The 27,617-nt window shown below is 54.0% G+C and overlaps 1 protein-coding gene across 2 annotated transcripts in view; it reads left to right on the plus strand.

The window, feature by feature from the left end:
* The first annotated feature begins 5,880 nt into the window (after nucleotides 1-5,880).
* The window catches only part of SMAD6 (SMAD family member 6), a 75,353-nt gene continuing 53,616 nt past the window's right edge, over nucleotides 5,881-27,617 (plus strand). The window contains exons 1-3 of one of the 2 annotated variants that reach the window (XM_046008810.1): nucleotides 5,883-7,843; nucleotides 15,476-15,532; nucleotides 19,452-19,529. In XM_046008810.1, the coding sequence (XP_045864766.1) occupies nucleotides 7,027-7,843; nucleotides 15,476-15,532; nucleotides 19,452-19,529 (952 nt within the window). In that variant the 5' untranslated portion in view covers nucleotides 5,883-7,026. Of the gene's footprint in view, nucleotides 7,844-15,475; nucleotides 15,533-19,451; nucleotides 19,530-27,617 lie in introns of both variants that reach the window. The other variant, XM_046008811.1, reaches the window with a different exon arrangement.

A 27,617-nucleotide genomic window follows, 5' to 3' on the forward strand; every position in this document is an offset into this window, starting at 1 on the left:
CTCATTCATGCCTTCATTCATTCATTCTGTATTTCTGAAAGCAGATATTGGGCAGGGCGCTGCCTTCTCTGCTGTGTCATCCACAATTAGTTGAATGAGAATAGCAGCTCTAAATGCTTTGCATAATAATCTGGGTCTATACTCAGATTGGCCCCTATAAATTAGGTCCAGTTATTAAGGATGGGGAGCTGAAATAATAAGTAAGCATAGGCAAAGGGACCAAGACCACTCTGTAAGGGGCAGAACCAGAGTTAGAACCCAAGAAGTCTGACCCCAGAGCCTGCCCTCCTACTTTCGTCACCACATCTGCTGTGCACTTGGGTTGAGACACCTTAAGCCATGGGAAGAGGGGCAGGGTATCCCGGGAGTCAGAAAAGCCTTGGCCGGATCCCTGGCTCCCTGCAACTGGCCGTGTGATCTTGGGTAAGTAAGCCTCCTTGTCTGGTACTAGGTGATCTCTTTAGGCACCCCCATCCCTGCCCTCTTCTGCTCTGTGCTGGTGAAATGCTGCTTGGAGAGTGGTGGATTGGGTGCAGCCCAAGGGGTGTGATCTGTAGCACAGGAAAGGGATGATTCTCTGGGTTCCCTTAACACAGTCAGTCTTCTTTCTCCAGGTCACATCTCACCATGGGCTGCTGGGTCCTACTGTGTGGCACAACTTAACTCCTCTCACTCCCACCTCAGGCAGGTAGGTCCGCTTTATAGAAGAGGAAACTCCCAGGGGCTAGCTTTAACCACCCTGTTTACCCAAGTTTATCCTGGTAAAGACTGACTCCATGCTCATTTCACTAATCCCAGCTACCCTCATTTACTGAGCACTTACTGCGTACCAGACCCTGTGCTAAGCATTTTAATCTTGAAAACAAGTCTCCCAATATTTTTATTACTGGTTACATCTCAGGCTCCCCACCTGGACTCTACCATCTGGGCATGAGCATAGCACCTGGTTAGAGGGGTAATCCAAGGATTACCTGTGGGGCTTGACAGAGCAATGGTGAGGAACCACCACTCTGTGCTTGGTTGCCTGGAGGGGCTAAGAGTAAATCCAGCATTCAGTGCATGGGGGCTATGGGAATGGGTCCCCTAATTTTAGACAGGATCTAATTATAGACAGGAAAAAGAAATCATCCTTTCTGCGAGAAAGTAGTAAAAAAGCAAGCAAATAAATAAGCAAAAAAGCCTGAAAGTGGGTGATTAGCAACTGGCTGAATCAGTGTGCTAAGCATTGCATGGAGCTAGGTGGTCCCCAGGCTAATTCTAGATGATGTGCAAACATATTTTATGTATTTACTTTATTATTTTTAAAAATATTTTATTTATTTATTTGACAGACAGAGATCATAAGTAGGCAGAGAGGCAGGCAGAGGGAGGGGAAAGCAGGCTCCCTACTGAGCAGAGAGCTCGATGTGGGGCTTGATCCCAGGATCCTAAGATCATGACTTGAGCCAAAGGCAGAGGCTTAATCCACTGAGCCACCCAGGCGCCCCTATATATTTACTTTAAAGTGACAAATATAACTAGCACTTTGGGACGCCATGGATATTATTGCTTATGACAAGGCTAAGTAAGAGTGAATTGATTATAAGAAATTAAGCAAATAAGAGTCAGTAACATGTGTTCACCATAGAGATGTTCTTTCACACTCAGATCTGTAACAGCAAATGATGCTGGTTCCATCTTCAAATATGCCCAGGATTCAACCCAAGCCAGCATGGTCTCTCCAGGGACAACCCCCCACCAAGTCCCTGCTACCGGGTCTGTCCCTTGCACTCTAGTCTCCAAATGGCCACTAGAGGGAGCCAGCTAAAACAAGGCAGAACATGTCCCTCCCCTTCTCAGAACCTCCAGGGGTGCTCTAGGTGCTCAGGGGACAGCCAAAGACCCCACAATGGCTGTGTTACCCTTCTATCTGTCCCCAGTATTTCTCACCTATTATCACCTCTCTGATGGTCCTGGAACACATCAGGCACATTCCCACCTCCGGAACCTTGTATTTGCTGCTTTCTGTGTCTGGAACATTCTTTTGCCAGTAGTGTCGTAGTGGTTCCCCCACCACTATCAGGACTTTGTTCAAATGTTACCTTCCCAAGGAAGCATTTCCTGACCACTTTCTCTGAACCACGACTACCCTCTCCTGGCATTCCTCTCTCCTCTTCTCTGCCATATTTTTAACCTCAGCCCCTTTACCTTCCAGAACACCCTATACCTGATTGTTTTGTTTATGGTCTGTCCTCCCACTAGACTCCTTGAGCTTAGGAATTTTGTGTTTTGTTTATTGCAGGATCCCTAGCCCTTTAAGCAGTTGCCTCTTCCCACCACCAAGAATCAAGTGCTGCCTTGTATGATTTCTGCTGTTTCATGCCTTGTGTCTTCCCAGCTAACATGGAAACTTTCCAAGGGCAAAGGACCATGTTTCCTTTTCCAGGACCAGGTGTTAAGAAGATGCAGCTCCAGCATCCCTGGGTTCAACTCTGAACCCAACTCTGCCACTTATGGGCTGGGTGACCAGAGACAAATTACTCAAGCTCTCTGTTTCCTTCTCTATAAAACATGTCTAATAAGAATGATAACTTCTTCACTGTCTTATTTTGGGGGGGAGGAGGAACTTGATGAGATAGTGCATATAAATGTTTGGCACAGGATGTTACGCACAAAGCTTGGCAAAGTGAGAGATTTAAATTCAGCCATCTCCCAGATTCTTACTGAGTGCCTGCTATGTGCCAGGTGTTGGGCTAGGGACTGGCGAGAAGGAATGGGGCAGGGGCTGTCTTGCATGAATGACCTTTGTTGATGGCACAGGGTGGTCTCAAATGAGCTTTGTTGATGGCACAGGGTCTGACTCCCCTCCCTCAGTGTTGCTGCGGGTGGCTTCATAGTATCACCGTCTTTCTCCACATGGGGCTTACGTTCCAGAAACAGAGGAGAATGGACACAGAATTGTGTGGTTATGAATTGTGAGCAGTACTGTAAAGAGAAGCACAGGGTGCTTCCGGAAAACACTGGAATAATGGGCAGGGGTCAGATTGGACTCTGAGGGGCTAGGATTTGTTCTTTGTGAGGTGCTTTCTGAGAAATATGGCTGCAGAGACCTGAGGAGCGGCAGCTGGGACCCCACTCTCCTCCCCTCCTACATCCCCAGGGAACTGGAGCTTGTGTTCCAGAGGGCTGTCTAGGACGGTGCCCTTAGGCCCTAGCTCATAGGCCCTGCCCTACCGGGCTCTCATACACCCTCTAGTGGTTATAGTGCAGGAGGCCGCTAGGCGGGATGGGCCCTGGGATTCCAAGGACAGTGGAATTGTCACTGCCCTTCCCTTCCTGATACTCTCTCCACTAATAGGCATCTTCCTGTAATGACTCTGGGTCCTCATGTCATTTAATTTTGGTAATAGCCTCAAACATGATTCTTATTTCCATTTTTATAGACGAGGACCCAGAGGCTCATAAAGCTGAGGGAGGTTTAGGAAAGTCAGTACTAAACGCAGGCCTCCCAGATTCTGGTTTCAGTGCTCTTCACATGGCATCCAGGAGGTGCCTAATGGCACCCCACCCCTAATGTCACAGCTTTGCCTGAGCAAGAGTAGAAGCCAAACTTTGAGTTATTGCCCAGAGAAGAAGGTAGCCATCCATAGGATGGTAACCCATCTCCAGTCTGCTGCCCCATGACCATTGCTTCCCACATACCTGCAAACCGCCCCCAACTGGCTGGGTTCAAATCCCCCCTCTGCAACTATCTAAAAGCTTGTGCCAGTTAAAGCCTCTGTGCCTCAGTGTCCTTAACTGTAAGGTAGTGGTGACAATTATATCTACCCCCAAAGTGTAAAGTGGCCTGTGGGGCGCCACCCTATCATACTTTGATTCAGCAGGTCCAGTGGACCACATTTGGAAAGTCACTGCCCTGGAAGGGTGTGTTCTGGGAACACAGACCCACATACCACTTTCTAGCAGTTGAGGGTGAGCATACATACTGGTTTAGGCACTCTCAACACTATCTTCATGTCAGTGGCAAATTGAATGGCAAGTTCCTGCACCTCAGTTTCCTTATCTGTAAAATGGAAACAGTAATAGAACCTATGAGGGTTGTTGTGGGAATTCAATGACTGAATCCTTACCACGTCTGAAACCATTGCCTTGCCGGTAGTAAGGAGTCATTAAGCACTAACTATTGTTACTGCAATCCACAGCCAAACCAGTCATTAAGCACGAACTATTGTTACTGCAATCCACAGCAAACCAGCAACTACCCCGATAAAAGGAAATACTTTACATTGCATTGAGTTTCTTTTTGTATCCCCCTACCCCCACCAGGGGCGAGAAATGACTAAAGGGGCTTCTGGGTGCTGGTTACGCAAGTGTTGTATTCACTTGGGAAATTTCATCTTGCTGTTCACTTGGCTTTGTGCGCTTAAAATGCAGTGTCTCCTAGGATCTTCACGGTCCTGCGAAGATCGTCATCTCCGTTTTTCAAACAAGAAGCTGACAGCGATTTTGATTTGGCCAAAGCAGCAGGGGATGGGGGTGAAAAGAAACTCCTTTCGAGAGAACCACCACCTCTCCCGGAGGGCACGGCGCCAGCAGTACCTGACTCCAGGTAAAAGCAGATGGTTCTGAGTCCTTCCTGAATGTACCGCCCTTCCCCCAGCGCTCACGCAGACTCGCGGCCTCGAGGGGTACTTGCAGAGCCGCACACTCAAAGGGCCAGCCCCACACGTGGGCACTCCTAGGGGAGACCTGCGCGCGGGGCCCCCGCGGGGGAATGGCGCCCAGCCCCGGGCCAATGAGAGTAGCGGAATTTCTTTCATTCAGTGCGGGGCCGGGCTCCCGCCCGGAAAGGGGCGGGGCGTCGTGCCGGGGGCGGGGCCGCCGTGCGCTGGGGAGAGGGCGGTGTCCGCCCCAAGGCCGGACCAATCGGCGCCGCGCCCGGTGGGGGGAGGGGGGACCAGGCCTTTTTTCCCTCCGCGCGGGACCAATCCCGACTTTACAAGCTTGAACTTTTGCCACCCTCGGACGAGCTAGCGCGCCCGAGGAGGTACCCCGCCGCGCCGGCTCCAGGGGCAGGAGCGGCCTTAACCCTTCCCGCGCCGAGAGGCTCGCTGCTACCGCCGCGCCCCCCCCCCCCCCAGCCAGCCCGGGGCCGGGTGGGGCGGGACCCTGCCCCCAACCCACCCTCATTTCCTTGGGGAAAGCACGACCCCTACCCACGTTCCTCTCGGTAGTGTATAGAGTCAGTTGGGGAAAGGGGAGGAGGAAGCACCCGGCCTCGAGGGGGCCCGGGACGCCAGACGGTCCGACTGGCTCCGAGGGAGGGCCGTGGAGACCGTGAAGAGCCGAGGGGGGACACTCCCCGCCTCTACCCCATTCCCTGCAACTCCCTACCTCGAGCAAGCCTGGAGCCCCCGTGCGCCAAGCGTCCCACGCCCCCCGTTTGGCCCAGCAGAGCGACCCCTGACTGAGCATGGGGTGTGGAGACCTTGAGCCATCGCGGAAGATCCCGCTACCCCAACAAATCAGCCGCCCCCTGCTCCCAAGGGACTGGAGCCGGGAAGGCACACACGCACACCCGTATTTATTAGCCTTCCCTGGGATGGGGGTTTGGACCAACTCGAAAGTGCAATGTGTGTTTGCAAGTTTGTGCACAAGCCAGGGAGAGGCAAAGCGCCCCGTTTGCTATAAGTCTCAGTGGATCCACCGAGCCCTCGCGCCGCTCACCCCTGGTTTGTGTAACCCGCATGTGTGTGTCTGTGTGTGCGCGCGCGCGGGCGTGTGCGTGTGCTCGCTCGCATCCGTGCCCGCGGCACAACGCGGGCCAGAAAGCGGGCCGTGGGCGCTGTCAGGCTCGGGGCGGGGGTGCCGGGGCGAGCGTGGGGCGGGAGCCCGGGCTCGGCCCGCCCCGGGAGCCAGCCCCTCGGAGCCTCGGGCTCTGCAATGGGACGTGTTCTCCTTTAAGAGTTAAGAAACTTGAAACCTTGTTTGCGCAACAATCAGCGCCGCGGAGCCGCCAAAGTGTCTAGACTGGCATATGATGGGAGGCAGCCAATGACTCCGCGGCGCTCCTCCGGGGGCCCTCAGTGTGCGTTTGAGGAGAACAAAAAAGAGAGAGAGCCGAGCGGGGGAGCGAGCGAGGGAGCCGAGCCGAGAGAAAGAGCCGCCGGGCGCTGCCTCGCCAGACCTCGCAGGGACCGCGGGGCCACCGGGAGGCACTTTTTGTGGAGGGGGAGGGGGACGACCTCTGCAGCCGCGGCGCCCCGGGCGTCCGAGCGCAGCGTGGGGCGGGCTGCGACCTCTGCCTCGGTGGATTGCATTTTTAATTAAGGATTCCCAACAGCTCTTGGGATTTTTACAGTTTCCACTCAAGTGTTGACACCCGCGTTCTGGAGAAACTTGCTCCAAGTGCATCTAGCGCCTGGGACCTGAGACGGAGTTGGCTTCTCGTGCATGCAATTCCAGGATTTTGGTTTTGTTCGGGGTTTCTTTTTCTTTCTTTCCTTTTTTTTTTTTTTTTCCTTTTTGCAGGGAGTAAGAAGGAAGCTGAGGGTATCAACAAGCCTGCCTTTCGGATCCTGCAGGAAAAGCCCATGTAGTTAAGCGCTTGGGTTTTAAAGGCAGGGCTGCCCCCGACACATCTGGGGGGTTCGGCGCGAGCGCTTTGTGCTCATGGACCAAACGCGCAACTTTTGAAGGCTCGCCGGCCCATGCGGGGTCTTTCTGGCGGGGCGCCGCCTGCAGTCCCCCTCCAGCGCCGGGGCTGGAGTTGCTGAGTAGCCGGGCCGCCGGTGTCCATGTAGCCGCTGGTCCCGCGCGGACTGCGGCTAAGCGCGCGCGTGTTCCCCGCCGTTCGGCCCGGCGAGCTCCCTCATGTTGCAGCCCCGCGGCGCCCCTTCGACGACAGGCTGTGCGCGATCTGCACGGCGCCCGACGGCGGAGCTTCATGTGGGGCTGCGGCCCGCGAAGCCGGCGCCTCGCTGAGGGAACGGACCCCCGGTAACCGGAGACCGCCTCCCTCCCACCCCCGGCGCCAAAGGATATCGTATGTTCAGGTCCAAACGCTCGGGGCTGGTGCGGCGACTTTGGCGAAGTCGTGTGGTCCCCGACCGGGAGGAAGGCGGCGGCGGCGGCGGCGGCGGCGACGACGAGGATGGGAGCTGGGGCAGCCGAGCTGAGCCGGCCCCGCGGGCACGAGAAGGCGGAGGCTGCGGCCGCTCGGAAGTCCGCCCGGTAGCCCCGCGGCGGCCCCGGGACGCGGTGGGACAGAGAGGCGCCCAGGGCGCGGGGAGGCGCCGGCGCGCAGGGGGCCCCCAGAGGCCCATGTCGGAGCCGGGGGCCGGCGCTGGGGGCTCCCCGCTGGACGTGGCGGAGCCGGGAGGCCCGGGCTGGCTGCCCGAAAGTGACTGCGAGACGGTGACTTGCTGTCTCTTCTCGGAGCGGGACGCCGCGGGCGCACCGCGGGACGCCGGCGACCCCCTGACCGGGGCGGCCCTGGAGGCGGCGGGCGGCGGGCGGAGTCGCGAAGCCCGCTCGCGGCTGCTGCTGCTCGAGCAGGAACTCAAGACGGTCACGTACTCGCTGCTGAAGCGGCTCAAGGAGCGCTCGCTGGACACGCTGCTGGAGGCGGTGGAGTCCCGCGGCGGCGTGCCGGGCGGCTGCGTGCTGGTGCCGCGCGCCGACCTCCGCCTGGGCGGCCAGCCCGCGCCGCCGCAGCTGCTGCTCGGCCGCCTCTTCCGCTGGCCCGACCTGCAGCACGCCGTGGAGCTGAAGCCCCTGTGCGGCTGCCACAGCTTCGCCGCCGCCGCCGACGGCCCCACCGTGTGCTGCAACCCCTACCACTTCAGCCGGCTCTGCGGGCCAGGTGAGCGCGCGCGCTGGTGGGGTCTGGGGGTTCCCCTTCCCGCCCCTTTCCGAGGCCTTTTCGGGCCGGGACATCGCCGGCCGGCGGGCGGGCGGAGCTGCGGCTGCACCCGCGGGTGCCCCTGGAGCGTGGGAGTCCCGGCTGGAGGCGCCTCGCCGGGCAGGACAGCCCGGGAAGTGGCACACGTGTCAAATGGCACCTTTTTAAGACTTGGGCAAACTCGAAAGAGCATGCATTGGAGTTTCTCTGCAGCTTCAGGGACCTAATGTAGGCTGCAGCTTCATAGACGGTGAAAGAGGAGGGCAGGCCTAGGAGAAACCAAACACAAGTGTCGTCCAGCCCCCCCCCCCCCCCATTTTACCCTCAGTCCGTGCCCAGGCCTGTAGCGTTTGTGTGCATATGCTTATCCCTATGCTGAACTTCCCTATATCCAGGTAGATACAAGTTGTGAAATTGGGCGTAGACAATTCATGTCTAGAATCAGAAATGTTCATAAATTGTCACATTGGTTCCTTTGTACAATTTGGAGCAAAGCTGTCTCCAGGTGGAGACCACCTTCTTGCCCTGATTGCTGCCAGCATCCGTTGGGTGTCAAATATCAGGGCCCCCCACCGGTGGTGGTCATCATTGTCAGTTCTGTGTCCAGTTTTTCTAGAGTTGTGGGTCCTGGAGGCGACCACAGGTGGAGGAAGCAAGGAAGCCAGATAATTTATTTACCTCTGAGACCTGCCTCCCTTCTTTGTTCTCTTCCTGGGATTTCCCCGCACACACCCCACCCCCAGCCCTGCTTACTGAGCAGGCCCTGGGTTCTGGAGCAGAGGTGAGGACAGCTGGAGGCTCCCCTCCACACCCACTCTGACCTATGCAGTGCATGGCTCACACATTTCAGCCCATAGTATCTTAGGGGCGTAAGCATCTTCGGTGGCATTGGGGATTCTGTGGGGTGGGACTTCTAGAAGATTGAAGGCTGTTAGGCCTGGGTAGGCTCTGAGCTCCTCCAGCCTATGTCCCCTCTGGAGAGTCAGCATCCAGCCTGGGGGCACATAGAGGATCAGATCACAGAACTCCAGACTCCCAGTGTGGAAGGGAACGGTGGGCCCAGGATTTGTCCCTGATGTCTTGTTCACAGGTGTGTGAATGGCTGGGGGGAAAAGCAGGTGTAGCTGTCTTGGTGGTTCCTGAAGAGAGAGCACTGATGGGGGTGGGGGGTTGGGGAGAAGCACCATGGATCTGGCTGCCCTGATCCCTGCATGGTCACTCCAGGCCTGACTCGGGGGCTTTTGGTAGTACCTGACCTGTGGCCCATGGGAGGCTTTCTGTGCTCCTGTTCCTCTTCGGGACAGCTTCTTCTGGAAGTGGCTTCCTCTTGTATGGTATCCTGTCTCCTCCCTCACTCTGGGGCAAAGGTCCCTGTTGGTGGTTGCCCTGTCGCCGGTCATTTTGGTGCATGGGAGGTCATTGGTGGGGCCCACTTTGTGCTTTCAGCAGGCCCTGGCAGCTTACTTTCTCTCTTCCCACGTCAGTGTGCACACAGATACATGCTGAGCACTTACTGTGTGCCAGGCATGGTGCTGGATGCTGTATAGCAGAGAGAGTAGAAATATGAGTAGGGTGTATGCCCTTGAGACACAGTCTTCCCCTGGGAGATGGGTCAGCGATGGGGGAAGAAGGGCCAGGTCTTTAGGTCTGAACTATCTGAGCGCTGTGGGATGTGGAGGTTAACAGGATCCCCTCCTGGAGCTCCGTAGTCTGTCTGGAGACAGCCTTGGAGGGTGGGTCGGGGAGGTGGGCAGAGAGGAGGAGGAGGAGAGGGCCTGCTGAGAGTCAAGGTGCCTGGTCTGCTCAGGTGTCTGAGAGCCAGAAGGGATGCACACCCCTCTCTCCCCAGCTTAGATGCCAACTTAGGTGGTGGTTTGAGTTTGGCCAACTTGGGGGCGGGGTACAGGTTGAGGGCCGAGCTGTAGTGGAGCAGTTCTTCCCCATAGCCCTGGTCCCAGGGTCTTTAGTAAGCTTGACCTTGGATGAGTAACCTGCCCTCACAGTCTCCCTACTAGTTCTTGGGAGGCTCTAGGAACATTCTCCATGTCTGATTCTACCCTGAGCACTGGCACTTGACTCCCTCCCTCCTCCCCAAAGGAGGCACTGTTATAGGAGCCTGGTGTCTGTTCCCTGCCTCTTTGCCAGCCCTCTCCCCTCTCCCCATTGAGGCCACCCTGGGGGTAGGTGGGAGGACTGATGGCCCGGGAAGAGTTTTCAGGAGGTGCCAGGTTGACCCTCTTGCTTCCTCCCCTGCCCGATGGTGTGGGCCGCCGGGACTGAGAACTGGGGAGCCCTTTGCTGCCCACTCCACCCCTGCTGCCTGGCCGCCAGCCTGGCTCCTAGAACTGGGCGGGTACATAGCTGGAGCTCAGCCGTGCGCATCCTGATAAGGAGACTGCTCCTTCCAGGGCTCTGGGGGAAGAGGACTGGGGCAGTAGGGCGGGCGGGCAGGCAGACAGACAAGACAGATAGACGGACAGACACACTTGGGGAGAGCAGGCACCTAGCTGGAGAATACAGCAGCATACTCAGCAGGCCAACTGAGGGGCACCCACCAGTCGCCCCAGTGCCCACCTGACCCCCACAGGGAGCCCAGGTGGCCAGGAGGCCCCTTTCTGGGCAGTACTGACTCCTACTGCTCAGAGCAAACCCTGATCCCATCCATCAGCTTGCTCTGGGACCCTGGGGCCAGTTCCCCTCTTTGGACCTCTTTTCACACGAGTAAAATGAGACGGTGGGCAGAATCCTGGGGTCTGATGGGCAGATTCCAGGCGACCCAGGCCTCCTCCCCTGCCTTCTCCCCCATGCTTGTCTGAGAAAGTGGGGGTCCTCCCTCCTTGCACGGCTCTGTCCTGCACCTCTGTCCCTGTGGGAGTCAGGCCCCAGCTGCCCTTCCCTCTTGTGTGTCTTTCTGTCCCGGGAAAAGCCAGTTCGCTGAGCTCGGTGCCTATGTGGACGGAAATGTGGAGAAATACTTTAATCACAGTTCTAACCTGTGTTTATACAGCTCCTTTCTCCTGAAAGTATCCATTAACTTTGGAATAAATCTCCTGCTCTTTGCTCCACCACTTTTTTTTTTCTGTAATTATATTCAGTAAATTACTATTATCCAAATTGCGCCAGGGAAAGAGAGCGAGAGCGAACTTCTGAGCGACTGGAGGAGGCCGCCTAGGAAAACACAGGGCTCCCAGGCCAGGACTATAGGAATTAGAATGGGCTAAAAAGTTTTCCTTTTATTTGGCCTGGCATTATCCCTTTGAAATGAGATCAATTTCAAGTTGGGCTTCCAAGCCCCTGCCCCGCCCCTTTGGCGGCCCCTCTGCCTGCCCGCCCTGCTCCTCAGAGCTCCTCCTTGGAGGTGAGGAAGGGGTGATAATGTGCTGTTTGCCTCTTGCTGGCGCCAGCCGGCCGTGCTGTTTATCTGGCTGCCGGGGGAATCTGGGCAATTAGGCTCCGCCGGCCTTAAAGCGCTAGGAGCTCCTTTTTTTGAAGCTCCCATCCCCGGCTTGAGTTTGAGCCTTCAGGTTCTGGGGGTGGAGGGGACTGGTGCTTGAGAGGCCCCCTCCCCACCCACAGCCACCCCTGGGAGGGGGGCAACCAGGAGGCCCAGGGTGTCATGTGGATCCTTTCCTAAGGGAGATGCTGGGCTGCAGAGCAGGGGTGGAAGGCATTGTCCCAAACTGAAACCTTACCAGGCTCTGGGAGAGGCTGGGAGCTCTTCTGGCTTTAGAATTAGGGTCTAGATCCCAGAAGGCTAACTACCCCCTGGGGGCTAACCAGAGGCTGGTCTGGGCTTGGCTGGGCTGAGCTGAGCACTAACCTTCTGGTACCCTCGGCCCCTGGCTGACTGCTCTTGAACTTCTGAAGGAAGTTGGAGGAGATTCCTGAAGTTGATGCCTGAGGCTGGAGTGTCTGATCTCTCTCTCTCTCTCTCTCTCTCTCATCCAGTTCTTTCAGAGGGCCCCCAAGGGTTCTAGGCGCTCTCCCCTTCGAGTTTAGAGCACCTAAGTTATTACTGAAAAATCAGTATGACTTTTGGAAGCCCTAAGGTAGCTCCTAAAAGGGGACTGGATGGAGGGCCTGGAGGCAGCTCACACTTGGTCTTCTGACCTTTTGTATCCCACCTGAGTTAATGACCTGGGGCTCCCCTCGCCCAGATCGCCCAGACCTCCCAGACCCCCCAGATCAGAGGGAGCTGGAAGCGTGGGAGTGAAGTGGAGATGCCAGTTAAAGGTCCCCCAGGACTGTACACAGCAACATTATTCCTAATAGTCAAAAAATGGAGAAAGTCCAAATGTCCATTAGCTGAGGAATAGCTAACCAGACGTGGTATATCCATACAACAGAATATCATTCAGCCATAAAAATGTTCTACCGATGCTGTTGCACGGGTGAGCCTGGAAAGCATTGTGCTGAGGGAAAGAAGCCAGACACAAAGAGCCGCATACTATGTGAACCTGTTCGTGGGAATTGTCCAGGATAAGCACATCCATAGGGACTGAAATTAGATTTATGGTGGCCTAGGGTTTGGGGCTTGAGGGGATAGGGACTGACGGCTAACGGGACAGTGCTTCTTTGGGATGAGGAAAATGTCCAGTAATTACACGGTGGTGTTGGTCTCACAACTCTCAGTATACTAAAAATCACTGAATTGTGCACTTTAAAAGAGTGAACCTCGGTATGTGAATGAGAACTCAGTTGCTTGAGAAAAGGTAATTCAGAATCGGTCCCCACCTGGCCTCCTGCTTTGTTTCAGAGAAATAAAATAACGTCTCCTGCCTTCAGATGTGGCCTTGGACAGGTCCTGTACCGGGCTGGACCTCAGCTGGCCCAACCAGTTAAAAGGAGCAGTTGAGCTGGGTGAACACGTGACGTTGTAAATCCCTGGGTCTTGGGGTGGAGTTTGTCGGCCTTCCTACTTTTTGCCCAGGATGGAATTTAGCTCTCAGCTCCCAGCCTCTGAAGTTGTTCAGCAGTTCTGTGCAAACCGTTTTGCTGGAGCAAACGGAGGCCTGGTCAAGTCCCCCTAAAAGCTTTGCAGTTTTCACAAGCTGGTGTGAGGGACATTTCTAATTTACAGATTTGCTTTCTGCCTTACTCACATTAGGAGACACCCAGACCGGGAGGAGCCATGGGTGGCGGGAATCTCGGAAGCAACCTCCTATATAGCCTTTCTTCCCCCTCCACGTTTTGGGTCTCAGATAAACAGCCCCTGGGAGAAATGGCGGGGTTGATGACAATGGCTTGACTCCAGCCACCACTGTCCATTGCTGCCAAGTTTCACTTTGGGGGGACAGATCCGGGAGGGCAGTTGTCCAGAGTGCCCCACCGTGTGTGGCCTGCGCCTCAGACAATCAGATTTTTGCAAAAGGAACCCTAACACAAGAATTAACAGGCCTTCCAGTAAGTGAGTGGGGGAGTGGACAGGGCGTGAGACCAGGGATCAGGAGGCCTAGCTTCTGGCTGTGGCTTTGGCTCTACTGCCAGTTTGCTGTGTGGCCCTGGGCGGGGCGGGGGTGGGGGAATCACCTCCTCCTGTCAGGTCTCAGTGATCACTGCATGGGTGGGAGCGCCTGCCTCAATTCTCTTTCCCTGTGGAGCTTTAGGCCTCCTTGCATTTCGCCTCTTGTCCTGAAAGGCTGGTCCTCACTCAGGTCTGGTTTTCCAGTCCCCGCCCCAAGGCTTGAGGATCAGTGGATCAAGTAAGTGGCTGCTACTGAAGGCAAATTGTTGCCTTCCTGGAGCCTTGTTGGGGTCTCCTTTGGGTCTCCCTTTTCAGCCTCTAGGCCCTCATTCTCCGCACCTGTGTCTGCAGAGGCTCCCACTTCTCCATTATCCTGATTACCATTGTCTTTGTCTGCACATGTTGACCAAGCACTTTCTGTGCATGTGATGGACTGATGACTGGGGTGAACGGGTATAATACGGGGGTGCCTCTTGTTGCCTGTGTCCTTGGGATGTAGAGTCGAGTCAGGGCCTGGGTCCAGATTCCAGTTTCATCATGATTGGCTGGAGGGGACCCTGGGCAAGTCAGTCTTCTCATCTGTAAAATGGGAATGAGAACGGCCATCTTAATTTATTTTTGAGATAGGATGAAAAACGAGTAGGCGCCCAGAAGCGTGATTAACCACACTGTACCTAAGATCCCAAAGAATGATATTACTTACAATAAACGAAGGTGGAAATGCCCAGCATGGAGAAAGACACAGGGTGGGCCTTCAGCAAATGTTTGCCTCTGTCCCCGTGGCTCGTCCATGATTCACTTTTCCTTCTCCCAAACTCTGGTCCACAAAAGAGTCCCTGTTTCTAGACCTCAGAACCTTGACTTTGTTGAAGTAATTTCAGGATGGAAAAGCTGGGTGGGGAAGAAGGGAAGCTGCACTGGGCGTACGGAGCAAACCAAATGCTCCTACAACTAATTGTGCCTTATTATAATTGCGAAAAACACTTATTACCCCTTGTGTCATTACTGATACCTGCCTAATAATAGTTATTACCGCTTTACTACCACTGAGAGTTTGTTTTAGTTTGCGATTTGATGGTGTTTAGTTTCATTTAGGGAAAATGAAGGGTCATTTCATTCATGCAAATTGTTACTTAGTTTAGCAAATTGGTACTTCCCCTAAAGCAAGAGGCTAAGGAATTCTTCTGAAGACAAAATATATGTTTTTAAGGAGGAGTATTTTAGGCAAATGAAAGGAAACCAAAAAGAAAAATACCGTAGACAATAAGGAATCACAGAGGGTCTGAGCTGGGAGGCCACGGAGAGCTTGGGGTCCGCCCCTTCTCTTTACAAAGGGGGAGACTGAGGCTGAGAGCTAGCTGGAAGTGACTGGCTTAAGGTCTCGCATCTGGGAAGCTGGGTTGCCTTCCTGGCTTCTAGCCTGTCTTGCCCTTCTGTCCGCCCCAAAGAATGTCAGCTGTAATGCAGCTTATTTGGGAAGGAGCTTCCGTGTCTCTCATGCTCAGTTCTGATTAGAGTTGCCAGATTTAGCAATAAAAGGAGAGAATGCCTAGTTGAATTTGAATTTCTGATTAAAAAAAAAAAAACACACCATAATTTTTTAGCATATGTATGTCCCTAATAGTGCAAGGGACATATGTATACTAAAAATGATGCCACATATATCCAAACTTCAGGTTTAACAGAGCATCCTGTGTTTTCTTAGGCAACCCCAGCTCTGACTTTCCCTGCACCCGTGTGTCACTTGTTATCATGACAGCAGTGTTTGTACAGGTACTTTTCCAGAGGACCAAGAGCTGTTTTACATATATTATCTGTGTTTGCCCTCCTAGCGAACTGGCAGGTCTTTATGATTGTTAACCCTATTTTAGAGCTGAGGAGACAGGCTCCCAGAGGTGAAGGAACTTGCTTGAGGTCATACGGCCAAAGGGAGCCAATGAGGGCTTGAATCTGGGTCTGTACCCCAAGCCTACAATCCTTACCTGTTCGGTAAGAGACGTGCTGGGAGAAGAGAGTTTCCTGGGGGCTGGGCTGAGTATTGGAGGACATCAATAATCAAAAGCAGGTCAAACCCCCAGGTGTGACTTCCCCTGCCCCAGCCGTGACATGTTGTGTCTCCTGTCTTCCAGAATCACCACCACCCCCCTATTCTCGGCTGTCTCCCCGCGACGAGTACAAGCCACTGGGTAAGTGTGTGCTCCTTCCCACCCAGCTCCCTTCTAGTCCGGGGGTGGGGGGTGCCCAGCCTCAGTGCAGAAGGGCTGGAGGGGAGGGCTGGGAAAGCAGGCCTGGCTGCCTTTGCGACAGGACGATTGGATGAAGTTTTACAAACACACCTACAGTTGGGCCAAAGGAGACTCGGGGTCTATAGTGGACTATTTACATCTCGAAATTCCTCCGCTCATTATTAACCTCTCTGTGACCTTTAAACATGGGCCTGTGGGAGATCAATGGGTTTTGGCTTAAGTACCTCACTGGAGATGGGTTGGGTTTTCTCCCTTTTCCTCTCCCCCTCCCCCAGCCCTTGGTTGCTCTCCTTTAAGCCTGCGGTAATTAGCACTATGACAGATAGGAGAGCAGGAAGTCACCTGGAGGGGAGTGGTGTGCTTCCCCCTGCCCCCCACCGCCCCTGGTTAAGCCAAGAAGTTCACCTGGGCAGAAACAACAGTTGGACTGTGGAGAAACCTGTGTGCAGTCCTGTCTGTGTGCTCAGTGGAGGTGGTCATCCGTCGTTTTAGGCGGGTCCCATTTGGAGGCAGAATGGGTTTTCTGGAAAACCTTGGGGCTAGATGGGCAGCTCAGATCCTGGAGTAGAGGCATGTGGTTTTGAAAACAGCAGTGGCTTGTTTTCTGGCCCTGCCGTACCCTCCCCTGGAAGATCCCAGGGGTGGGGCCCATGAATTTGGCTTTACCAGTATCAGGAGGGGGACTCTGTGACCCAGGCCGTTCCCGTGGGATTCAGGCTCTCGAAGTCAACTAGCACGGCAGGGATGCTCATACATTCCACCAAGTGACCACAAGAAGTGGGTTTTGTTTTGTTTTGGGTAAAGAAAGACCTCTTCCCAGTAGCCTGTGTCAGCATCGTCCGGGAGGTCACTTCGAAGTGTCCCAGACTCTCAGGCATCCGGGCCAGTTTGCTTTCCAGGCCCCCCTGGAAAGTCAGAGGTGCCCACCAGGTCCGTTCAGGAGTTTGACCTCTTCCGTCGAGAGGGACAGAGGCTGTCCCATGACGGTGTGTGAGTCAGTGGTTTAATGATGGCAGCTTCCTCATTGTTTCTCTCCACGTCTGGTCATCCCATGGAGGGAGGAGCTTTATTTAGTTCTCCGGGGACCCGAAGAGGTCATCTAGTGGGACCCTGTCACTTCGCAGATGAGGAATCTGGCTGAGGGATGGAGAGGGCCCCCCAGCTAATGAGCAGCAGGGCTGAGGCGGAAACCCACAAGCAGCCCCCTGTTCGGTTTGGCCGTTCCCCATCCCTCCCTCACGGGCCTGTCTCAGCATTTCCCAAGTCAACATAATTGCACTAGTCGCTTAGAAGATCCCTAGTTCCATTAGAGGAAGAAAAAAAACAAAACAAAACAACAACAAAAAAAACAAACCCAAATGTTCTCGGTAAATGTAACCTCTCTGTTTGAAAGTCAAGGATCATTGCCCTGAGGAATTGCGGGTCAGCCTGTGATAAAGCAGCAGAAATCAAGACAGCGCCTGGCCCTGCCGAGTGGCCATTTGGAAATCAACAGGTGTCTTGGTTATTTTACAAATGGGACAACTGAGGCCTAGAAAGAGGAAGTGACACTGGCTGGTAGTCACACAGCTCAGGAGTCTGCAGACTGCGGCCCGCCATCTGTTTTCGTACGGCTCGCGAGCTAAGGATGGTTTGCACTTTTTTAGATGCTTAGAAAAAAAAAAAGTCAAAAGAATACTATTTCCTCGTGTGTGAAGATGATGGGAAATTCAAAGTCTAGCATCCGTACTAATAGGCCTGTGGGAACATGGCCGTGTTCCCTCGTTCCCACATCGTCTCTGGCTGCTTCCGACGACACGGTTGAGTCGCTGTAACAGAGATCTTGTGGCTCGCAAGGCTGAAAGTTTTATTTACGATGGGGGTCCTTTGCAGAAAAAGTTGATGAGCCCTGGTTTTTACGACTGGTGGTGGAGGTGGGACTCAAACCTGTGGCCCCAGCTTCCAGGCAGGTCTCTCCGTGGCGCTTGAACCGTGGTCAAGGTCGGAAGTGTTCTTCTCCACCAGCCACTGCTCTGCTTCCGATGTCAGGGGTCATAAGAAGTAGTAAACGGGAGGCTTTGTAAGAATGCACAATAGGGCGGTCCCACTTCTGGGACCCTCACTCACAAAGCTGGCCACGTGGGCTTTCTAGCGGCTCCCTTGGAAGTAAGGTTCAGCCTGCGATGTTGTTACTTCAGACAGGAAGAGGCAGCAAGACTCAGGGTGCTGAACACTTTGGGACTGTTAGCTATGAAAAGCAAAACCCTCTTTTTTTTTTTTTTTTTAAAGATTTTATTTATTTATTTGACAGAGAGAGATCACAAGTAGGCAGAGAGGCAGGCAGAGAGAGAGGAGGAAGCAGGCTCCCTGCGGAGCAGAGAGCCCGATGCGGGGCTCGATCCCAGGACCCTGAGATCATGACCTGAGCCGAAGGCAGCCGCTTAATCCACTGAGCCACCCAGGCGCCCAAGCAAAACCCTCTTTAAGAAGCTTCCACTTGGGCATTGTGGGTATTATTTTTATTTTAAAGAGATTTTCCATCTGTCCTTATTTCCCTCCTAACACGTTTTACTAGCAGATAACTTTCTCGTGCCCTGATAAACAATCTGAGCTATTTTTTTGTATTATTTTCTTTTCCTTGCATTGTTGCTTTTTCATAAACAAAAAGTCAGTTCACTTCTAAGCCTCTGTGATCACATGAGACCAAAAAAACAAAAAAAAAAAACAAAGAAACCCACCCAAAGTAAAACCCAGAACACCCAGTCAGCATCTGGCAAGCGGGGAAACAACAACAACAAAAAAACAAAAACAAAAAAACCCCAATTGGTTAATGTTTCATCTTCACATTCCTCAACCCGTGTGGTAAAAGGAGAAAAAAGAAAAAAGTCCTACAGGATTGAATGGAATTCTAGCTTGCCAGGGCCTTGGCTAACGGTTTCTGTGCCAGGAATCCCCAGCTTGGAGTGGTTCTCCTGAGCCAGGTGGGACCAGCTGAGCCAGACCTGGGTTGAGCTGGGTAAGAAGGTGACGAGCTGTCAGCCTCCCAGAACATGCCTTATGACTCCTTCACACGGACAACACCTCATGGCTGGGAGCAGAGGAAAAATGTTGCGAGTCCGCCTGCCCAAAAAGGCATGGCCTTGTCTGGGTAGCAGCTCAGTATTCCAGAGAAAATGTGCAAAAGATTCTCCTTTCCCCATCTCACTCACTGCACAGACAGGGGAAAACAAATAACACAAGCCATATGAAGTACTTGAAATTACTTAAAAAAAAAAAAAAAGTCCAGGCATTGCAAGTTGCTTTGTGAGCAGGTCTGGATGTTAAGGAGTGGAGGAGGGAAGAGGGAAAAAAAAAAGTTAATCTGGGAGCAAATGCTTGAGCCGTTAATTAGAGGGGTACAAGTGGGACAGAGTGAGGGTGGCTGGTAACTTGTTAAAACAGAGCTTCCCCAGCTCCAGCGAGGAAGGAAGGAAGGAAGGAAGGAAGCAAGAAGGAACAACTTTAAGAATTTTAATGGTGGTAATTAAGCGCAGCAACTATGAATTGTTTAGGGGCTTAATTTAACCTTACCCACGGAGGCTCCAAGTTGCTACTTGCTTAGTCCCCTGAACTTGGGTTATTTCTGTGGTCAGAGCAGTTGAGACTTTCCAGGTGCCAAGGCTGTAGGAGTCAGCATTTTCCAGAGGAGTTCCAGGGCTGGCTGGCCTGGTCTCGTGTGATCATGGGACGAGGTTACAGAGTGGCATCAGAAAGCTGGGAGGGACACAGTGCCCTTTGCAAGCACTTACGTGTGCATACGCGTGCACGCGCACACACACATCGAAGAAAAGAGAGGAGTGCCCCCACAGCCAACTAAGTTGTCTTTCTCTTTCCTCCGTAGATCTATCTGATTCCACATTGTCTTACACTGAAACGGAGGCCACCAACTCCCTCATCACCGCCCCGGGTGAATTCTCAGGTTGGCATTTCTGTCCTTGCACGGTGCTGTTGTGTTAACTTCACGGAAGGGGACAGGTTGGGGGGGGAGTTTGATGGAGGCCTTTATGATTTCCTCCCTCCTTTTCTTTTCCCCTGTCCTCCCACCTCTTGGATAGGAAGACTCACGGTCTTCGTCGCCGCGTCCTTGGGGTTAAGAACCATCTGTATGAATGGGATCTAAAGATGGTCACTTTGAAAGTGCCTCTTGGGCCACACGCTCACCAGTTGTCTCCACCTTGTCTCTCGTGGGACTGGTGAAAGCCTAGCACGACTCTCCATCCCCCAGTTTAGCAGGGGGAAGCCTCTTCTCCCAGCTGCTGAGAAGCTACAAAACACATGTGTTTGTATACATTTATCTTTGTGGCTTTCTCCTCCTGTCCGCACTCTGGGGAAGGATGGACGTGGAGGGTCAAGAGAAGGGGGAATGGAGTGTGGGTGGAACGAGCTTCGGGGAGGGTCTGGCAAGTGAGGAGTTGGCCAAAGGCTGGTGGTTTCCATGCCTCTGTCTCTGAGCAGTGGATGCTGGGCTAGGAAGCAGAGAGAACCCCAGTTTGGAGTCCCCCAGGCCCCTGCAATGAGGAGTTGGCCACAGGGATCCTCCTGTTCCTGGGAGTAGCTAAACCAGGCTTGCCTTAAGAAATGAGAGGCTGGCGGTGACCTGGGGGCATCGCAGGGCCAGGAAGGACTCTGGTGCCGAGGTCTGTGGGACCCTTTGGGAGCATGGTGGATGGGTGTCCTGGGAAGACAGCTGGGGTTTGTGGCGTGGGTGTGCACTGTGTGGCGTGACAGCCACTGCTTCCCAAGTAGGCATGGCTGGCTGTCTGGGTGAGTGCCTCTGTTTGCGTGCGTCCAAGCTGTCCTTCCCCTGCCCCACGCCCGTGGCAACAGCAGTGACCATAGCTGTTTATGGAGTGTTTCCTTTTGGCCATGTCGTCTGCTCTGGCGTTGTACGTGCATCATCTCAGAATAGCAGTAAAGTACTCGCCCTGCGTCACATAGTAGCAGAGCCATTCGCCACCATGCCACTGTGTTCCTGACCGCTGTCCCGTCCCCTTTTCTGCAAGGGCTGGATGTACCTCCAAAGCCTGCATTTCCCCATATGAAGTTCTGGCTGTCATTCTTGCCATCCCCTCCCCATGACTCTAAGAGGGACGTGATGCTGGCTGCAGCTGGCTGCCAGGTCCTAGCCCTTCGCATTCATTCTGTATTCCTTCACAACCGAGGGAGATCCCACGAGTGCACCCGTTTCTGTGATAGGAAAACGAGAAGCTGGAGCAGGAAGTGACTTGCCCAGGGTCCCGTAGTGGGCCTCATGGCACAGGTACTGGCGTCCCAGTCTTCTGGGTCCCCCTTTCCTTCTGGTCTTTGGTGGCCCCTCTGTTTGGGAGTTTCTTCTATGCCTGTGGGCGCCTACTTGGTGATAATGCCTGAAGGACCTTATCAGATGAGCACAAGAGGTTAATATTTTAATCCATTCTTTTTCTTCTGTGCATATGTGGATGGAAACCACATATAATTTTAAAGCAAGAGGCTTCACAGTGTTTCTGAATGCATGATTCTGTGTCCCTGCGGCCCTCAGAATGTATTTAACTTAGGTGGAGTGCATTGGCATGGGTCGTCTAGATGGATGGGTAGTGTTTCGACATTCTCTGCTCCCCTTCCCCCTGTTAATGGTGGAAACTCCCATTTGCAGAAATGCTTTTGAGGGCCATGGTTTGGGTCTGTTTACGGATATAGTCTCTTTGGATCTCTGTCTGTCCTCCCAGAGCGGGCTGGGTGTGTGGCTTAGGCAGGATCGGAGCAGACCCCCGAGTCCCTGCTAGAACCAGGAGAGAGCACCCTCTGGAGGGACATGTCCGGAGACCCTGGGGGCTGTTAGATTTGGCCTCGGGGCCCAGAGTCCGGGATTGCCACCCAGTCATCCCAGAGCGGTGTGTGGTGTGGCCAGTGAGCAGACACCCCTGGTGCTCTTTCCTATGGGTGAGGCCCGCGTGAAAATTTGGCTTCCAGTGGCTTGGAATTCTGAGGAACTGGGGAGGCAGTTTGGGGTTTCCGGTGTAGGGGTGGAGGGATCAAGTGGGGTCTGCGGGGGCCTTGGTCTGAGTTCAAGGTTGTCTCAGGAGGTGGGTGGAGCATTCCCCATGTAGTCACTCAGGCACCTTCTGGGGACGTCATGCATCTCCTCCCACTCTGGGGGCTCGCTGGCCAGCTTTTCCAGCTTCCTTGAGCTGTGGGATTCAGAGGACCAGTGGGTCGGCACTGCCCTCGCCTCTTGGGAGCTCCTAGGCTCAGGGCTGTGGTAGCTGTCATCCTGGAGGACAGGCTCAGGGAGGGAGGCCCTGCAGGGTGAGGGGAAGGCCTGGAGAGGAGACAGGTCTCCTCCATGGATGGAGGCAGGATTCTTCCGGCTGGGAAGAATGCGGGTCTTGCCCAAGGGCAGGACGGGAGGTGAGGTCAGAAAGCTGAAGGGCAGAATGTGTCGGGCCAGGCCAGGGTGTTTGATGTTCAAGGACAGATAACACCCCTGCTGACAACAGTTGACACTTACTGACACTCCCTACTTAGCTCTTTGCTAAGAGCCGGTCATTCTCCATCTCCTGGACTCCTTACTGCACCCCAGAGATGGATGTGATTCCCCCTGGCTTACAGGGAAACTGAGGCTCTCTGCTGGGCCAGCTGCCCAAATTCCTGAATTGTAAATGGCAGGCTTCAGCTGAGAGCCTGAGCTGTGTGACTGCCCAGCCCTCCTGCCTGAGGGTCCTGCCTGGCATTCCAGCTACGGCTCCCAGCCCCCTCCCGGAGACACACCCTGGTGGGGGATGGGGCAAGGGAGAAGGATCGAAAGAATCTGGGGACAGCCTGGCCCTGTTTAGGAACTGGGGATGGGGTACAGGGATGGTGAGAGGCATAGAGCTCAGTGCCCATTCTTTTCACCACAGGGCAGGATGGGGCAGACTACCCCGAGGCCACGCTGGCCGGCTGCCCAGGCCCTTTCTGACTCCCTGAATCCCCAAGAGCCTGGTCCCTCTCTCGAGCAGAATGTCTGCAGCCCCGGGACAGAGCCCGCTCCTGTTTGCCTTGCACTATTTTTATCCAGCTCCAAGGTCTCCGCTTCACTTTCCTGTACTGTTGTTGAGGCCACGTCAGGGGGATGGTGGGCATTTTGAGGCGCTGTCATTGCCAGGGCAGGCAAGGACACGTGGGTGGCAGGACAGGAGAGGGTCTGGTTGCCACTCTCTGCAGGGTGGTTGACAGGACACTCGTCCGACCTGTTGAGGAGCTCCTCGGTACATGATCCCTGCTGAACGGGAAGCCGGAAGCTGGGAGGGGACTGATGACTCCACCAAGATTGCTCCGCCAGCGGCAGAACCCAGGGCTTTTAGGAGATGGAAAGACTCTGATGCCCAGAGTCTCAAAAGCCTAGAAGTCCCCCTTTAGGGGTGCCTTCAGAAGCTCGACACTTTGGATTCCTGGCCTAACTTGGGGCCTGGGGTGCTGCCCTTGACTAGCTAAGGCCTCCCCTAAGGCTGTCCTTCCACGCCCTCCCTGTGGCAGTACCTCTATCTTTCTCCTTCTGTTCCTTGGGTTTCAGTCTAGTTTGGGGAGGACAATGAGGTTAGCTGGTTAAATTCCTACTAAGGTGTGAGTGGCGGGGAGACAGCCCTTCTTGGCAGTGTGAAGGTAGACTAGGCCATAATTCAAGGAATTGCGGGAGGAAGGGCCAGCCACATAGGCATGGCCATTCCGAGGAGGGTTGAGGAAGGGGATTAGGGTTCTCTTGGCTCTCGGGGGCTCTAGGCTAGAACAGGATGTGCACTGCACAAGGAGCATTAGGCCCTTTGAGGAGCAGCCAGATGAGGCCCTATGCTGGGTGCTGAGTGAGCCTTGGGCTGTTGAGTGAGAGCCTGAGGTGCTATGTTGCTTTGAAAGCCAGACTTGCTTCACCGGGGGGCTGCAGCGCTGGGCCGGCGTCTTCGGCGTCTTCAGAAACCGGTGACTCCTCTCTGGTATCCTAGTGCATAATGGATAACTGTTTGACCGCTTTATTAAGCACCCACTGTGTGCAAGGTGTGGTGTCAGCTGCCAATCATCAGGACTGAGCTGACCCTTCCGCTGACCTTGGACCTGTGTGCCGGTCTCTCAGTCGTCAGAGCATGCTGTTTCTTTAGAGCTGTGCCAGTGAAGGCGAGCCCCTCATTTTTAGGGGGAAGGAAAGGAAGGGAGTTGCATAGGATCATGTGGGGGGTTGGGAGCTCAGCGGCACGTGGGTGTCTTTCCTCTACCAACCAGACTTAAGCTTCTTGAGGGCACAGTCCATTCTCCAGGATTCTTACATTCTGTACATTGGCAGAGTTTGTGAACAGAGGTTCAGAGAGGTTAGGAGAGCAGCTGAGGGCCACACAGCAGGCATAAGCGAGAAGAGCCAGGTTCCCACTTAGGGGGGTCCACACTGCCCAAACGCCTGCCTCCTTTCACCTCCGTGGTCTCCGAAGAGGTACCCTTTGGGGTTGGTGCTATCTGGTGTTCATTGTCAGTACAGAAGCTGGGAGAGGAGCGTTGGTGGGCAGCACTGTTTCCTGCTGCTTCCTCCTTCTAGGACCCAAGATGCTCTCGTCGGACACTCCCGTCTCACAGACCCTAGAGCTCCTTGTTCTCCAAGTTCAGTTCATTCAGCCTGTGCTGAGACTCTTCAGCAAAATCGGCTGAAGAGCGTGGGCTGTGCACCACGAGGCCCTGAGTTCAAGTCCCAGCCGTGCCCCTTCCTGGCTATGGGACTTTGGGGCAGGCACTTCACCACCATGAGATGGTGCCTGTGAATCAGCCACAGCTTGGCACACAGCATGTGGTAGATGTGGCCACGACAACGTGGCAGCCGCTATGCTTACAGCTGGGAGCTCAGAGACACACAAAGTACCTGATCTCTAACCTTGTGGTACTCACAGACAGGTGAAGACATAGTGATAATGAGAAGTAGTAGAAGACACAGTCTAGAAGAGATTAATGATTGACTCTTGGTGTGGTGTGGAGGCAGCCCAAGAAGACTTCCTGGAAGAGGTGATATGCAAGTTGGGTTTTATGGGATAAATAGGAGCCTATACAGAGACAAGGTTTGGGGCTGGGTTGATGTGTTCCAGGTAGAAGAAATAGCAGGTGCCAGGGTCTGGAGGCGTGAAAACAGCCTGAGGCTGAGAAAAGCAAAGGAATTGAGGTTAGGAAGCAAAGCACCAGGTGTTGGTGGGAGTTGAGGCAAGGGGAGGCCAGGGCCTGGGTAATATTTTTTAAAAAACTTTATAATACTATAGAGTGTACAGGTATGTGTCCAGCTCAGCTTTTACAAACTGATCCCACCTGGGTGACAGAGCCCAGATAATGTCGGTGCACATGACAGTACTCATAACCTGTAGATCTGGGGTGCTAAGCAGATGGTTTAGGAGGGAGGGCAGGGAGTGGGGGAGTTTTAGCTGCAAGGGGGTTTCACTTGGTTTTGGAGAGTGGGAAGGAAGTCTTACCGGGGGTTCAAGGCAGATGGTAGCCTGGCACAATTAGGCTTGAACCCAGATGCGTCCCCATGGACTCAGAGCTGGCTTTTGGGTATGGCCCATACTTGCTCTGCCTACCCACCAAGGCAGGCTCCGGCCTGGAGGTGGTGGGCCAGGACTGACGCTGGGCTCCCAGGTCAGGACCAGCTTGCCATGTCCAATTCAGAAATGGCCCCAGATTCCTTGCCCTCTCTCAGGGCAGGGGAGTGGTGAGAAGGACCATTCACCTCTGGTTCCAACATGGCCAGCATTTGGAACTTGCATTAAGCCTCTCCTGTGTGTTTTTTTTTTTTTGTTTGTTTGTTTGTTTGTTTTGGTTTTTTTTTTTTTACATTTTGACCAAAGGGAGGGAAAAAAGCCTTCTTTCCGTAAAAACACCAGGGCAGGTCACCCAAAGACCCATTCTTCCTGGGCTGGTTGTTTGAGGCTGGAGAGGTGGCAGGGGTGAAGAGCAGCAGTGACAAAGGTGATTCTAGCAGTCGCAGGGGACCAGGCAATTGTGGGGCAGGTGGGGGGAGGGGGTCTAGCCAACCTGGTTTGCCAGGAAGCAGGGTTGGATGGCGAGCAGCACGCTGGAGTGGCTTCCAGGCTTGGCTTGGAGATTTCCCCAGGGACGTGACCTCAGGCAAGCACCTCCCCTCCTTGGTCTCAGTTTGCTTAGCTATATATTGAGCCACTGATCTCAAGGGACTCCTTGGTAATGCTGTGTTCCAGGGAGGGTACCAGCTCTTGGACCTCGGGGTTATGCAGGGAGCTGGGGCTTCTGGCCTGCAGTATCCGAGCCGAGCTTCCCATTATTGTCCCAAAGCAAAACCACACCTGGGACAGGGCCATGCAGGAGGAGGGGCTTCATGTCCTGCACCCCACCCCCACCCCCAGAGCACTAAAGCTTGGGGACTGGAGTAGGGGTACACTTGACTGATGAAGAATCCAAGGCCCAGAGTGGGCAGCTGACGTGCCTGAGATCACACAGCCTTATACCCTCTGGGGTCCCTGACAGAGGATCTCAGGGCTGGTGTGTTTCCTTATGGTTGGCTTTGAGATGAGAAGTCAATGTATTGATCATTTATTAAGAACCTACTGCATGCCAGTGGCAGGTGAAATACAGTGAAGAAAGCCCATAACTTCCCCTTTAGGAGCTAATAGTCTAGCAGGAAAGGTAGGCAGCAAGCCGAGAGTGGTGAATGATTGCTTGTGCCAAGTGCGTGGAGGTGGGGGCAAGGCTCAGCACCAGCACAGAAGCAGGAGCAGGGGATGCTTGCTGTTGGGATGGGAACGGGCTGTTTAGGGAGAGCATCAGGGAGAAAGTGATTCTGGGTTGGGTTTTGTAGGATGGCTAGGAGTTCGTCAAGAAGACAACAGGGTAGGGAGACAGCCTGTCGGATAGAAGGAACAGCTTGTGCAAAAGCAGAGAGATGTGCAGTAGCCCTGTGTTCTGAATTTGTTTGTGGCTAGAAGGTTAATATTTGAGAGATGGGGGAACGGGGAAAGGTGAATCCAGAGAGATTGTCCTGAATCCACCATTTGGGTGACCTGCCCTGGAGTTTTTAAGGAGAGAAGGCTTTTTTTCCCTCCCTTTGGTTGGTCAGAACTTAAAAAAAAAAACACAGGAGAAGCTTGATGCAAGTTCCAAATGCTGGAGGAATGGATGGAATAGAGGGACTATGGTCATTGGGGCCAAAGGAACTCCCGGATATACTTGGCTCTGGACCTTGCCTGGCATCCAGCACAGGACCTAGCCCATAGACAGAGATCACTATAGAATAAATGAATGAAAGAATAAATGACTTTTTTTTTTTTGCCTGGGACAAAGGGATCCAGAGTTAGAGAGAACACATAAGATAATGACACATATTTGAGAATCACAGTTAATGCAGAGCTCTGTGCCAGGCTCTCTCTGAGTGCCATGCCTTTATTCATTCATGGAATCCTCCCAGCCACTCTGTGAGGTCGCTCCTTTTGGTAGCCAAATTAAAGGAGAAGTAACTGAGACTCGGAGAGGGGGAATAACGTACCCAAGGTCATCCCGCTAGAAAACGGTAGAAGTGGGATCAGAACTCAGGCTGTCTGGTGTCTGTGGGATTCCCCGTGTCTGGCACGGTGCCCTCTCTGCCCCCACCGGAACCATGCAGGACCGATACGGTTCCTGCTCCCTGTGGCACATCTGTTCCCCCGGGGACCCGAGATCTGGCATGAACAACTCTCACCAGGTCCCAGAGCAGCTCTGCTCATTGGACGGTTGCTGGCTGAACACACGAATGACCAGTGGCATGCAGGTGGGGGTAGGGGGCAGGTGTCTGAGAGGGGGCTGTTGCGGCGAGGGCGGGGCCTTTTCCTGTCCGGGGTGGTTTGGCTTGAGCTAGAGGCAGCCAGCGCCTACCCCTCACTCCACCTCGGAGAGCCTGTATCTCTGGGAGAACCAGCAGGTTTTCGGAGGAGACCTGAAATTCCAGAAAATGCACTTGGTTGCATCTAGCCTAATCACAACCATCTGTCTGCAGGGCTCTGTGGCTCACCCTCCTCCTGTC

The sequence above is a fragment of the Meles meles genome, chromosome 6 (assembly GCF_922984935.1).
Source record: "Meles meles chromosome 6, mMelMel3.1 paternal haplotype, whole genome shotgun sequence".
Taxonomy (NCBI): Eukaryota; Metazoa; Chordata; class Mammalia; order Carnivora; family Mustelidae; genus Meles; species Meles meles.